Consider the following 13,907-nt stretch of genomic DNA (forward strand, 5'->3'; position numbering starts at 1 on the left):
TAGAAAGTATACTGAAGGTACATAGCTGACAGCTCGCACACCCATATCCCTGGTTGTTCTTACGCCATGCCAACCTCTTTGACTCATTAGAAGTGTGCTTGTGTTCGAAAGAAGGGAAGAGGGGTATCGCAGGTGGTTCATGTAGCTTCAGGAGACGAGATGGTCCTCGGCTTCCCAAAGGGGCAACAGCAAACAACAGATCAACAAACCTGTCCACATTTCACATGTCCGTCTTCAATAGGTCGTGCAGATACCATTGATAGACCATGGCGTCTGTCAGTCGCCTGCCATCGGTACGGCGTCCTGCAGGCAATACAGCCAGAAGTCGGCCGGTCTCCATGATCGAAGTGAGTACAGAGCACAGTCTCAGTATGCCGTATGCTAAGACCTCGCAGGAGTCCTCCTCGAATGTTTCAGCCCAGCAGACGTCAGCAGCCGATGCAGCAGCTACGAACAAGTTGAAGAGAAGGAGTCTGCTTCCGCAATTCAATCGCAAATGCTCTAGCGATGACAAGGTCGAGCTTGGTATTAGGGAGGAAGATGAAGACTGCAAGTCGAGACCGTCTTCTGGAAGCACCCGCGATTCCAGCGAGCGGTCGGGTAGGAGAGGGATAGATGAAGACAGGAAGGCTATGCCACCGCCGTCTCGGCTTTCACGGCCTACCTCAATGGTTCCACCTAGAGGAGCGAGCATGTATGCGAGGACACATTCCAAGGCTCAGAGCGGAAGCGAGACTACGAGCGTCACACGTGAGGATACGGAAGAAGACTTGGAGGCAGCCAGAGCGCAGTCTTTGGCGGCTTTGACAGGCGCTGCGCCCCCTGCACCCCAACAACAGACAACATCTGGGTCTAGTCTACAGCGTACAGGGTCAACGAGACTGCCGCAATCACCGCGAGCAGGCGGACCTGCGATACCGTCCCGAACAACCAGCAATAGAACGAGTCAATCACACAGTCGCACGATTAGTTCTGCGCTGGCGAGCGCCGGGGGCACGTCTATTGCTGGAAAGAGGTCTTCCATGGTCAAAGCAAGAGCCCCATCGAATGCAGACCAAGTGGCAGACGCAGCAGCTCCTCCACCATCGCCACGATCCTCAATATCTTCAGTCACCTCACGGCCGCGGCCGAGCTCGCAAGTGGGCGGAGAGCAGGTGTCGCCGCCTCGAGCTAACGGGACAGGACGTCCCAGGCCAACATCACAAATGATGCCTCCTCCAGCTCGACCGGCATTCAGTACATACCAACAGCACTATTCGCCTGCTAAGGCTGCTTTGCCGAAGCCTCCTGTACCCTCAGGTAAAGCTCCGAAACCGACGTCAGCTCCTGAAAGTAGCATGGACATGACATTCGACGTGGCGAAGCAACAGATTGAACTACTTCAGCTATCGCTAATGCACCAAGCCTCGAGTAAATGTATGCAAGAGTACACCGCAAGCGCCAGACGGAAGCTCGGCAAGAAACATACGAAACTACGGAAAGACTACGAAGGTATCAGAGCGACCGAGCTGGTTCAGCAACGGACGGCAAACCTGTCTGCTCTAGAAACGTGGTGTCGAGATCCTAGCATGCTTGTGGAAAATCTGCAGATACTGAGTCTGGTCTACAGCGATCTGACTTCTCTAATCGGTGATGGCAGCCGCCATGCAGACATGGTCAGCATGTTCGAGCTGTGGATGAACGAAGCTGAAGCTCCAGAGGCTGGGACGTTCCTTCAACCCTTACCCGACGACTGGAGGACTGCTCATGCTTCGTTGGCGCTGAAGCTGAGATCTGTACAGCGAAACCTACGCGTGCTTCCACCGCCGAGTGATACAAGCGACTCGAGCTCTGGGCTTGCTGTGGTGTTGAAGGGCTGCGAGACGCTGGTCGACGGCATGCTGAGGGAGTTGGAAATGATGATGAAGCTGGAAAAGGAGCTGCTTACTAGGGATAGGAGCAGGCTTGAGGAGGATGTTAAAGTTCTGGTGCTTGATGATGTGGGTATGCAGCCTTGGGTACCTGCGTGGCAGAGGGCGTGATAATCCAGCCAACCGAGCAAGTTGAATCGAAGTCGTCTGAAAGTGAGGTGAATGTCATATGCATGCCACCGATTTGTCCCGCGCTAAGAACCCAAAATGATGTGCGGAGACCTTTGATTCTGGTAGCTACATGCACAGAAACTTCACACGCAGAACACGTTGAACAGCGGCATAACACCGCAGACTGATGACCAGTCTAGGTAAGCTAGAAAGATGGTGCGGCGATCTCGCACGGGTTGGTAAGTATCGCCGTCGTCCTGGAACCGTGCACGTGAAGATGTCGGCTGACTTTCCACCACAGCCTGACGTGCAGAGCAAGGAAGGCAAGTCTTTCGCTGCACACGTCCTTCTCTTATCTCTCGTACTGACCGTGTGGACGAGCAGCTCAAATGCTCCGAGGAGACCCCAGTGTGCGCGCAATGCACGAAGGCAAACCGAGAATGCCTACCCGCTTCCGGCGTCACCTTTCGCCATCAGCAGAACCCGTCGATGAATGGGGCTGACCATGGCGAAGGCAGTCTGAAGAACTTCTACGGCTACAGGGAGACGTTCGCAAAGGCGACGACGTGGGTGGATGTGCCGAAAGATCTTACCTTTGTGCACACCAACAATCCGTATGAGGATGAAGAGAACGGGCAATATATGGGAGAGGTGGACAACAGCTTTCACACGCCTGCTGGCGCCAAAGCCAACCAGGCGGCTGCGAACGATGAGGAATACGAGCTGGCGAGACAACTGGCTCAGGCAGCCTATCCAGCATATGCAACGCAGGGTTTGGAAGCTCTGAGTGCTGTTGCGAGTAGAGACCAGTACAGCTACGCTCCACCACCTGCGCCCATGGGCCAACAGGACCAGCAGCTCTCTGGCGCCAGTCCACAGAGCGTTCAAGCAAATGCAAGCCGTAATCTCGACCACATCCTTAACCCAGCTTCAGGCAGCGGCAATATAGACCCCCGGCTGCACTCTGAGCTCGCAACCAGCCCAACTCTTGCCACAAATCCACAGCCCGATCGGACTCCCGAACATGTACGTACAGCATCGTACAGCTCTTCATATCGACGGCCTAGCTTACGTGCTGCGAAAGGACCGGATGAACGCCACTTCGATCGAAGACAAGCTGTCGAGAGCCCTGAACTAGGATTTCTACTCCGCGACTTCTCAGAGCGATGCGGGTTATGGATGGACCTCTTCGACCTGAACTTGTTCTTCGCAACTGCTGTTCCGGTCCTGTCCGTAAAATGCCCGCTTCTAATGTACTCGTGCGTGGCCTTATCGGCGAAGAGCCTGGCACGAGTAGGCGGCAGAAGGCCAGTTATGGGCGGACAAGTCGAGCCATCACGGCGGAGCAAGATTGAATCGTGGCCGGACCCAGAGATGGCAGACACAGACTGGTACAACAAGGCTAGAGAGTACTACGACTTAGCTGTATCACTGTTGCGACAAGCACTTGCGGGCGGCGTTCGACCTCTCACCTCTTCCTTCCCTGAGCATGCTTCACCAAGTAGCATCACCGCCGCTCAGCGCCAACCGCTACCTACGCCCGACTCCGATGAGCTCGTTGCTGCGACGGCGATCCTCTGTGTTTACGAGTTTCTTGATGCTTCTACGCCTGAGTGGAGTAGGCATTTAGATGGAGCTAAGAGTTTGTTCGACATCGCCAACGACCGAATGATGCACCTCACCCAGCCACCATCGCCCAATTATTCACGAACACCAGCATCGCACGTGAGCAGTAACGCTGACTTGACACGCCGCTGGTTCTCTCCCGGCCGCAAAGCTGTCTTCTGGTGCTTCGCTCGTCAGGATATGCTGTCTGCGTTCATCAATAACACACACACTCGGCTTGATACGTTTGATCTAGATTTGTGGCGCGGCGCTGGTCTCAAGATTACGTCTGACGGCTTCATCTGCCCCAGTAATTCACAGCAGCCTGACTACCATCCGGATAACGCGATGTCGGATGATATGGTCAGCAATGGACTCGTATGGCTCATGGCAAAGCTCGTCAATTTCATAGCTGCTGGTGATGCGGTGCCGGAAGGGTTATCGCCTTTTGGCCTTGGGATGCGCCAGCGAGAATTGTTGGAGTACTGGGAGAAGCTGGACAGTCATCTCCGAGCCTGGCATGATGGCTTGCCCGATAGCTTCCACCCCACCGCTGTACTCTCTCCTCAGACTCATACAGAGATCGAGGAGAAGTGGTATCCGCGACCCCTGTGCGCATCATCAGCGCAGTGGTGGCACTTCGCTCGAATTCAACTCCTTCACAACAAGCCTCACGTCACAACCGCTACTGCGCCATCTGCTACTCGACCTGGCTTCGGCAACGTCGTCCCCGGTAACAGCTTAGCAGCACGACATGCGTCCTACTCCTCCATTCTCCAGCAGTCACGTGAGCACGCCAAAGAAATCGTAGCCATCGGTCTCGGCCGCAGCGACGAGGGAGCCAGGGTCCACTCTGTCCAGCCCTTGTGGTCAGCTGGCCTTGTACTCGGTGGAACGAATCATGAAGACGTCAGCGATGAAACTTGGATGTGGCGACGCAGTGTGGTCAGTCAGCTCAGAGGCATCGAGCATGATATGGGCTGGGCGAGTGGCTATCGCGTTCAGTCGTTGCTCGAGCTATGGGGTCTGTCGTCGGACTGGGGCGAGGAGGGATAACATGCCCGGAAGAGGACTGCCCCTTCGATGTGAAGGTGATGTTCGATGCCAAGGAGTGGTCGGTTTTGAGTTCGGGAACGGGTGGAGAGTTAAGATTCAAGGGTCCAGGACCTTATTTCTACCACTCCTGAGCCTCCGGGTGGAATCGGCACCAAGTATCAGGCGCGCGCGCGCCATTGCGTACCATCGCGCGCTGTGTGTTTGCAAGTGCATATAAAGACAAGCCGGCGAGCTCGAGAAGAATGAGGCACTGCAGGTGTCCACACCGCAAAATACGAGACTGGTGGCCGTTCCATACGTCCCTCCCATGATTGACCGCGCTGTCGCCCTGCCTGGCTCCAGAAGCGCTACCGAACAAGACGAAATCCAGCGGTTCCTCTTGCCCTGTAGAGATGCCACCTCGCTCTTCTACACCCGAATACGTCTTCGTGTCAACGAGCGTTACCACGGCATGAGCGGTAGAAGTCACATTCGTCCGCCCACTGGATGCCCTGGCTATGGCACTGGAGTGGCGCGGTGCAGTGGACACTTCTACTTGCATATCCCAGCAGCGCTTCGATTCGTTACCGGTATACCACGCCTTCCGTTTTCTCATAGCTTCGACGCTCAAGATCTCCTATTCTGGATCATCTCTCCTCCTCGAAAAGCTACCACCCCAACAGTCCACGGGAGTGCGCGGACTCGTCTTCTATCGCTATGTGTATCCACCGTAACATCTTCGCATCTTCTATTCGTTCTGGGCAGAAAGACAGGTCCCACACAGTGGTGATTTTTGGTGCATAAAAGCCCTTCCCCCTCGCACTTTCCTCTCTCTTCCTTTCTCCTCACCGATCGACTCTCTATCCCAGCCATTACGTCTATCAACGCTCTTGGTTTTCGCGGAGTCCCTCGGTGAACAAACACAGCCTCGTCAAGACTCTCCACCCCAGCCATCACGCCCATCAGCGATCTTGGTTCTCGCGGAGTCCTCTCGCGAAACACACAAACAAACAAGTAAGTCCTGCCTCTTCTCCGCCAGACAAGGCGGTTTGATGCTAACGCAGCCACAGAGCACGCCTCATCATGGCTGCCACCCACTCGGAGATGCCTCAAAGCACTCCCACACACAAGCCTGCGCAACGCAGACCTAGGTACTACAGCCACTGCTCTTCCCTTTTGAACTCGTCGCTGACTTTGAGCAGGAGCAAGACACCGTTCACTCCCCTGGCTCTCCGCCTGTCAGCCCTCCACTTGGACGGCAAACAGGAGACGCCGCTACCACCACCACCACTAAAGAGGTCTGGCTTCCAAGCACCTCGACCATCACTTCCGTTCAATGAGGACGTCGAAGATGACCCGTTCATGCTATTTCCTGAATGTAAGCTCCTCCCGCCCAATCATCCAGTATATACATGCTTACACAACAATCAGGGCAACACCCATTCTCACCCCTGAAGAACGATTCAGCGCGGTATATAGCAGAACAGGCTGCCGTCGAGCGAAGTCAACAGCTCCGGCTCAAAGCCCGCCGCGGATCCATGACGGTTGATAACATCAAACGCATGGTTCTCTGGCACCATCAGCTTGCCTGTAGTCGAACAACCACGACACCACAGGCAGCCAAGCGCGGTGTGGCCGATGACTACTACGTCGGCTCGCCAATGGACATTGATACTGTCCTATAACGAACTCTTTTCCCTCACGTGCATTAGCGTGAGGGTTTTTAACGAGTCGTTCACGGGGTTTTGCTATCGCTTCCTCGGCGGGATGAAATGCCATCATCTCCAAACCAAATACTGTGCCACTGTTTCTATTTCTATGTCTATTGCTGTAGTTGCTGCCTACCACTGTCGTTGATGTCTACCACTGTATCGTCTCGCCAAAGCGGTCGTAGAACTTGCCACTGTCGTCTTTGCGCCATCGCTCGATAAGTGGGAGGAGGGACTGCACGCTCTCCTCCGCGGTGATGGCGCCTTCCTCTTTGCATCGCACCAGCTTGGTCTCGACTCGGCCTGGATGGCAGAGAATGAAGCAGACCTCCGGCACATCCGCCGCAAACGAGCGGACAATGGTATTCAGCGCCGCCTTGGAAGCTCGGTAGGCGTAGGCGCTGCCGGCGTCCTTGTTGGGTACTTGATTGTTGCCGATTGAGCCCATCCGGGATGACATGACGATGACTTTTGAATTGGAGGCTGCCTTGAGATTAGACAGGATGGCTCGAAAGAGTTGAAATGTTCCCAGTGCGTTGATTTGGAAGGTCCTGGTCATGGTTGCTGCGTCCATTACCTCCATCGTCTCGCAGGCGGCGACATTGTTTGGATGCCGGTCTTCCGCGCTCGGTACGAGACCTCGGATGCCGGCGGAGTGGATTACCAGATCTATAGGGTGACCTTTGATGTCTTGAGCGAAGGCATTGACCGAGTCTTCATCCGCTATGTCGACGGTATGGCAGTGTACATTGTCGTGAGGAGTTTTCAGCGGACTTCTGTCAATGGCGATGATTCTGGTCTCTGGCTGCGACCTGTATGCCTCCACGAAGGCAGCCCCGAGCCCATTGGCGGCGCCTGATATCAGGATGGTGGGCATATCAGAAGTTGGTGGGCGAAATTGTCCTGCCTCTTTCATATGTTTTCACGGCATCTTCCGCAACTGCCGCATTCGGACTTGCGCTAAGAAAACCCCACCAAAGTGGTCATACCGGCGCTCGTCATTCCTCCGACCTTTCTTCAATGTTGCCATTCACCTGCCGACCATGTTTGCTGCCCGTGCCTTCACTATCGAGTCACATATCGACGACACCTGCAGCAGGAGCATGACTCCTACGAGCCTTCCACGAGCGACGCCAGCCGCACCTTGAACTGACAATGCAGTGAATAGCATTCAGTTCCACCAACAATCCCAACTTCACACACACCAAACAACTCCCCACACATGGTTTGTCTCTCCTACCAACCGCGCAAACCCCATTATTAAGCTTGCTTCCCACACTTCACCAATCTTTCATTCGCTTACTGGTAAGCGCGCGCACACAACAATCTCACTCTCGCTCGCAGACGTCACAACAAGCCGGCAACATGCGCGGCGGCAGACTACGTCCGAACTCGCAGCACGGCGCCTCGCCGCATATGCGCCCAACCGGCCCGGCAGAAAGGAAGATCTTCAACTGCATCGTCGACGACAGCGCGCTGGTGGCGGGCGTGAAGAAGAGCACGAGGAATGGTATTCGGCAGTGGGTAAATAATGGGCAGATCAGGCTCTTTGTGCCGCTTCACGGTAGGCGACACAGTAGACATATGGGGTATGGGAGTATGCGCTGACAACGTGAACAGCACTGGAACAGCTAAGCAAGCAGAAGGGCGCCCAGAACAGACACGGCGAGGATGTGTGCGAGACGCTGCGCTGGCTGGACGATGCGACCTCGAGGCAGGCGAACCTGATCGCACTGCAAGGCGCAGAAGACTGGTTTGAGAAGTGGTCGGATGTCGAGAAGTTTGCGGTGCCTCGGACTCTCTTCTCAGAGACGGACGCACTCGACGACTTCGAACAAGAGCCGGAAGCAGAGGTTGACACAGCCGCGGATGAGGATATGAGCAAGTTGACTCTGGCGGATGTCACGCGCAAGACACCGGCAAGCTCAATGGCATCCAATGGCAGCCGCTCACTCTCACCCTCCTCGATGCTCTCCCAGCGCTCCAGCATCAGCGCAGACTCGCCACCCACAAGTCCCGCCAAGCCCCTCTCTTCCCCGGTGAAGCCTGCGTCCGCAGTGATCGAACCAAGCGGTGCAACCAGCGATACGGTGCCGCAGCGTCTTCAGCCACTGTTCAACTACATCCTCTGGCGCATCCACCAAGAGGAGAACCCAGTCGCCGCGCTCGAGTCGTTCATCTTCCTCTGCAATGATCCCAGCAAGGTCAACTATGCGAAAGGCTTTGAGATAAAGACTAAGCGCCTCGAGCAGTTGCGTGATGCGATCAGCAGGGAGGACCGAGACTTCAAGAACAGGCAGATGGTGCTGCAGCGCGAGAACCCCACTCAGACGGCGACGAACGGACAGAACAAGGGCTACGGAAACCAAGCTACCTCTCCCAACAGGTCGCCACCAAAGGCACCAGCCGCCATGATGCCGAAGCAACAGCCACAGCAGAACGTGATCGACCCAGATGTCTTCGGTCGTCGCAACTCGGCCACCATGCAGACGACGAACACGAACATACCCAAGGTTGCGCCGCACTCGCCTCGCCCAAACTACCTCCCCGGCCAAGTCGCTTCCCAATTTGCGCCTCGTGGAAATGTGCGCGGCAACTTCCGCGGCGGTCCTCGTGGTCGTGGGAACTTTGCTGGACCAGGACGCGGTGGCTTCGCGCCTCAAGCACGTATGGAGCCAGCCATGCCCAGTCAGATCGACCCGAACTCATTCATTCGCCCACGAGGCAGTGGGTACACCGGCAGAGGTGGACGCAAGCTGTGGGTTCCGACTTGATGGACGAACGGAGGCCCTATGAATGGGCGAGATGAAGATCACACAATCATTGCCGAGGACGGACACCATGAGTGCGCTCGAAAGGAGATGAAACCACAGTCGTGCGATGATGACCGCCAGCAAGCGCTCTACTTTGAAGCGAGGTCACGGTGCATATCGGACACCCGAAGCATCAACCTGGAAGCCTCCTTCTACCGGACCGCATGAGTGAAAAGCGTCGAGATCACCAAAGCCGTGGACCCACTCAAGGAGGTAAAGGCATGGGTACACGATCATTACGGGACCTGATACAAGGGGGACACCTGAATGCACAGAGGAATGAGTCGATATGGAGATGTCGATGTGATGCGGTGAGGTGCTCAGGCTTGCTTTTGCTGCGTTCTTCAGGCCGCCTTTGGATGTTCTGCCTTCCCGGTCATTTTATCCTTCAAGCTGGGATATTGCTGGAGGTAGGCTGAGGTGAGGCATTTGCATAGGTCTCTTTGAATGAGATAGCTGGGTGTAGACTGCAATCGATGTTCTCTTTGGATCACCTAATCCTGCTTCTCCACTGTTACAATTTGGCTGCAAGGCCTCCCTTGGCATTTTTCGAGTAATATGAGGGCAGTGCTGATCAGTCAGATGGTAGTGCATTCGACTTTGCTATCGACGGCTTTCTTCTGACCAGACCTTTCGGGTCACACTCGATGATAGCACATTCCACAACAGAAAGCACACAAAGCTCAACCGCATCCTCTTCTTGCAAGCCACTGCCGGCTCAAGATGCATCAGTCGTCATACGCCTCTTCCTCGGCCTCATCTAGCTCCTCCTGCGCCTCCTCCAACTCCTCCTGCGCCGATTCCCGATCGCTCTCGCTGCTCGCTTCCGCTACCTCCTCCTGCGCTTCGTCGACATCCTCCTGCGCCTCTTCGACTTCTTCCTCGTCGCTGCTGGAGACGTCTTCTGGGACTTCCGGGGGTGGGGCTGGGTGTGCTTCGGGAGCCGCGGTGGTGGTGGCGTGGCCTTCTTCGTCGGAGCTTTCTTCGCCTGTATTTCATATCATGGTGAGCATGGTAGTAGAGTTTTGAAGGGTAGAGGATTACGCACCCATCTCATGCGCCAACATAGCACCACCGATAGCTCCCACCGCCGCTCCACCAACCCCCGCAGCGATCACGTTGCCGTGGCTGTCCTTCTGCACGTGCTGGCCCGGAGGGTAGGTGCCGTAGCCATGTCCGCCATGGGGATCGTATTCGCCACCTCCATGGCCCCTCTCGTGTTCGCCGTACCCGTGGCCGCCCTCGAACATGCCATGCTGCTGGCCATGCTCATCGTGACCGTACCTATGACCTGAAGACGCACCGTACGGAGGCTCCCATTGCGTGCGGCCGGTCGCTTGCTCGACGTAGTAGTAGCGCTGGCTGGCGGGGTCCCATTGTTTGATCCAGCCGGGTGGGAGGTTGTCGGATGGTGGCGGTGCGCCGTAGTGGGATTGTTGCTCGTAGTGGGACTGCTGTTCGTAGTGAGGTTGTTCGTAGCTCTGGTGGGAGGCGTATGAGCTGTCGCCGTAGTGCTGGTCGTGGGAGCTTCCGTGTGGTTTGCCTGGGATTGTGTGAGTCTCATGCGGTCACATGTCAGGACAACGCCTTCAGGTTTTATGTTCTTACTGTGCTCGTTATGTCCTTTGTCGTCCTTGGTAGTGAGCTTCTCCTTCATCACGTCACCGAGCTTGTCGGCGAGCTTCGACATGAACGACATTTTGGCGCTGTCTTTCGTGCTTGGGCGTTTGGGTAGCAAAGGTCGCGAGTGAGATGATAAGAAGTAGTGAGGTGTGAGGTGAGGTTGGAAAAGCAAGGGGGGGTTTGGCTTGAGGGAAGGAGCGATGGGCTTCAGAAACGTGAGAGCAACACGCAGCAGAAGTTCTATAGAACACGTGCAAATGCAGGGCAGAAGCTGATGGGAATAGTACAAGTACGTGCTACCCACCACGACTTCTATAGGGAGGGCGTTCCAAGGCCTTCAGCAGCTCTGCCAACGCATGCATGCTCGAGCCAGCTGCAACCAGCACGTCGGCCAGGTCCACAAGTCTCCCGGCTAGCATCACAGCCTTGGTACGCATACGGCAGTCGTTCAAACGTCCTTGGCTGTCAGGATGAGGTGCAGCTGGATATGCTGTAGCTGTATGCCGTGCAGCAGACCTAGAGCGCCGCCATCCTTCCAGTCGATTTGCTGCACGCCAAGCTCCGCGATAACCGTTGGATAGATGAGCTCACAGTGCCTCCTTGCATGCTTTGTGGGACTCTCGAACGGGACTGTTCTGGCGTTTAGTTATTCAGCGTGCCCTTGACTCGGAATGATATGGTTTATTAGTTTAAAATGTTCGGACGAAGAGACGAGGTGAATGCCAAGACACCGTGGACTTCACGCGATGGATCCTTGGATGGCGTGCTCCGTGCTCAGAAGGACTCCAGGAATCAAGACTGTTCTCTCGAAGACTCTCAACATCCGCCCGATCATTGGTATTCTAATGACATTCATCCTCGATTGCTAGTGCTAGAGTAATCAGTGGGCTGAAGTTTGCTATGAGAGCCTCTGAATTGGCTGTGTTCAGTAGAGTTCCGAAGCCTTGCTGACTATGGACGAACTCACATGGGAAGGCGACAAGATGGAAAATCTATATAATAAGCAGGTCGAAGCAGGCCTATATCATGGTCAGAATCCGCACCATATCCAACAGAAGAAACCTCGACACTCATCGTTCAAGATGGCAATCATGTGGTGGCCGCTCTTGCTCCTGTTCCACCTGTTCACCAAACTCTGCGACTTCTCGATCTACCGATACCTCTTGGACAGCTATGCAAACAACATCAGTCCTGTCTCGAGGCCTGCGACGATGTCTGCGAATTCAGGGCTGACCAACCAGCCCAACTTCATTTTCATCATGACCGACGACCAGGACTTGCACATGAACTCGATCGACTATCAGCCGGCAGTGCAGAAGCATTTTGCGGCTGAAGGAAGCTTCTACTCTCGACATTACTGCACCATATCGATTTGCTGTCCGTCGAGGGTTTCCTTGTTGACTGGGAAAGCTGCTCATAACACGAATGTGACAGACGTCTCGTAAGTCTGCCATACGAGAAGTTACCTATTGGTTGGAACGCTTGCTAATGATTTCGTTTCTACAGCCTGCCGTATGGTGGTTATACCAAGTTCGTGACTGAAGGCTGGAACGAACAGTACTTGCCGGTCTGGCTTCAGGAAGCCGGCTATCACACGTACTACACTGGCAAGCTGATGAACGGCCACTCGACGGCAACGTACAATCAGCCGTATCCAAAGGGCTGGACGGGCACGAACTTCCTAATTGACCCTGGAACGTACGTCTACTATAACTCGACGACGCAGCGGGATCAGGAGGAACCGCAACAAAATCCGGGAGAGTACTCGACTGACATCATCGCTTCGAGTGCGGTTGGGTTCCTGAATGACGCTTTGGTTAGGGAAGCACCATTCTTCCTCGGTGTCGCTCCTGTCGGTCCCCACGCTGAGACACTGCACGCTGAAGATGGTGGTGTAGCTTTCTACGATCCCGTTCCTGCTGATCGCCACAAGCACCTGTATCCGGATCTGAAGGTTCCTCGCACGCCAAACTTCAATCCTGACGTATACAGTGGTGGCGGCTTCATCAGGTCTCTTGAGAAGCAGAATGAGACCGTCGTCAGCTACAACGACGGGTTCTATCGTGCTCGAATCCAGGCACTGCAGGCTGTCGACGATTTGATCGAGTCGATAGTGGGGTGGTTGGATGAGCATCCTGATATACGGGAGAACACCTACCTCATCTACACGACTGACAACGGCTATCACATCGGCCAGCATAGACTCCCACCAGGAAAGACTTGCAATCTGGAAACGGACATCAACATCCCGTTCTTCGTTCGTGGTCCTGGCGTCGAGAAGGGCAAGACTGTCTCATACGCTACAACGCACACAGATATTGTCCCGACTCTCTTCAAGCTTGCCGGCATCCCACTGCGTGATGACTTTGATGGCGAGCCGATCCCAGTTACCACCGACATGCAGGACACCTCCCCTCGAAGCAGCGAACATGTCAACGTCGAATTCTGGGGCCCGGCAATCTTCGAAGGCATCCACACCCCGAATGGGAGTGCGTTAGTTCCCAGCCCTGGTCTGACTGGCATGATGGGTCCAAACAACACCTGGAAATCTGTCCGCCTCATTGACGACCACCACGATCTCACGTACACCGTCTGGTGCTCCAACGAACATGAGCTGTACGACATGAAGAACGATCCTTACCAGATGGACAACTTGCTCGCTGAAGGCCGTGTGCAACCGCTGGAAGTCTCTGGCTACGATATCAACCGACTGGTGTCCCGGATCGATGCGCTTCTGCTCACTCTGAAGGCCTGTGTGGGCTCAACGTGTACCCGGCCATGGGGAGCACTGCATCCGAAGGGCGATGTGAAGAACTTGAAGGACGCGATGCACAAACACTTCGACCACTTCTACATGGGAAAGCAGAAGAAAGTGACGTTCAGTGGCTGTGCGGATGGGTATCTGCCGTGGTTGGAGGGTCCTCTTGAGTCGGAGCCGTACATGGACAGTTTTGGCAGGATGGCGAGACGGGCGAGGTGGGAAGATATGACGTGAGATGTGTAACAAACGTAGTGATAATGACGGAGCATTGGACATAGGATGTGTTGATAGCATGAGATACCCAAGATCGATTCAAACCACCTGCGCTGCGCTCCTCCTC

General features: G+C 55.1%; 6 protein-coding genes across 6 annotated transcripts; 4 read left to right on the forward strand and 2 right to left on the reverse strand.

Annotated features, from left to right (window-relative positions):
• Positions 1 to 371: 371 nt before the first annotated feature.
• Positions 372 to 4,682, forward strand: LTR77_003466 (uncharacterized protein; the record flags this gene model as incomplete). Its single annotated transcript, XM_064800723.1, has 2 exons — positions 372 to 1,979; positions 2,406 to 4,682. 2 exons carry the CDS (start codon positions 372 to 374, stop codon positions 4,680 to 4,682), a joined length of 3,885 nt encoding a protein of 1,294 aa, XP_064660674.1.
• A 1,062-nt stretch (positions 4,683 to 5,744) lies between these two features.
• LTR77_003467 (uncharacterized protein) lies at positions 5,745 to 6,346 on the forward strand (the record flags this gene model as incomplete). Its single annotated transcript, XM_064800724.1, has 2 exons — positions 5,745 to 6,039; positions 6,093 to 6,346. The coding sequence occupies 2 exons, from the start codon at positions 5,745 to 5,747 to the stop codon at positions 6,344 to 6,346; spliced, it is 549 nt and encodes a 182-aa protein (XP_064660675.1).
• A 175-nt stretch (positions 6,347 to 6,521) lies between these two features.
• On the reverse strand, positions 6,522 to 7,247 carry LTR77_003468 (uncharacterized protein; the record flags this gene model as incomplete). The annotated part of the gene is made up of 1 exon (XM_064800725.1): positions 6,522 to 7,247. The coding sequence occupies one exon, from the start codon at positions 7,245 to 7,247 to the stop codon at positions 6,522 to 6,524; it is 726 nt and encodes a 241-aa protein (XP_064660676.1).
• A 488-nt stretch (positions 7,248 to 7,735) lies between these two features.
• LTR77_003469 (uncharacterized protein) lies at positions 7,736 to 9,144 on the forward strand (the record flags this gene model as incomplete). Its single annotated transcript, XM_064800726.1, has 2 exons — positions 7,736 to 7,934; positions 7,991 to 9,144. 2 exons carry the CDS (start codon positions 7,736 to 7,738, stop codon positions 9,142 to 9,144), a joined length of 1,353 nt encoding a protein of 450 aa, XP_064660677.1.
• Positions 9,145 to 9,911: 767 nt separating this feature from the next.
• On the reverse strand, positions 9,912 to 10,882 carry LTR77_003470 (uncharacterized protein; the record flags this gene model as incomplete). Its single annotated transcript, XM_064800727.1, has 3 exons — positions 9,912 to 10,171; positions 10,232 to 10,726; positions 10,792 to 10,882. The coding sequence occupies 3 exons, from the start codon at positions 10,880 to 10,882 to the stop codon at positions 9,912 to 9,914; spliced, it is 846 nt and encodes a 281-aa protein (XP_064660678.1).
• Positions 10,883 to 11,759: 877 nt separating this feature from the next.
• On the forward strand, positions 11,760 to 13,801 carry LTR77_003471 (uncharacterized protein; the record flags this gene model as incomplete). The annotated part of the gene is made up of 2 exons (XM_064800728.1): positions 11,760 to 12,247; positions 12,313 to 13,801. 2 exons carry the CDS (start codon positions 11,760 to 11,762, stop codon positions 13,799 to 13,801), a joined length of 1,977 nt encoding a protein of 658 aa, XP_064660679.1.
• Positions 13,802 to 13,907: the final 106 nt, after the last annotated feature.

Source organism: Saxophila tyrrhenica (assembly GCF_035928015.1).
Source record: "Saxophila tyrrhenica strain CCFEE 5935 chromosome Unknown scaffold_5, whole genome shotgun sequence".
Classification (NCBI taxonomy): Eukaryota; Fungi; Ascomycota; class Dothideomycetes; order Mycosphaerellales; family Extremaceae; genus Saxophila; species Saxophila tyrrhenica.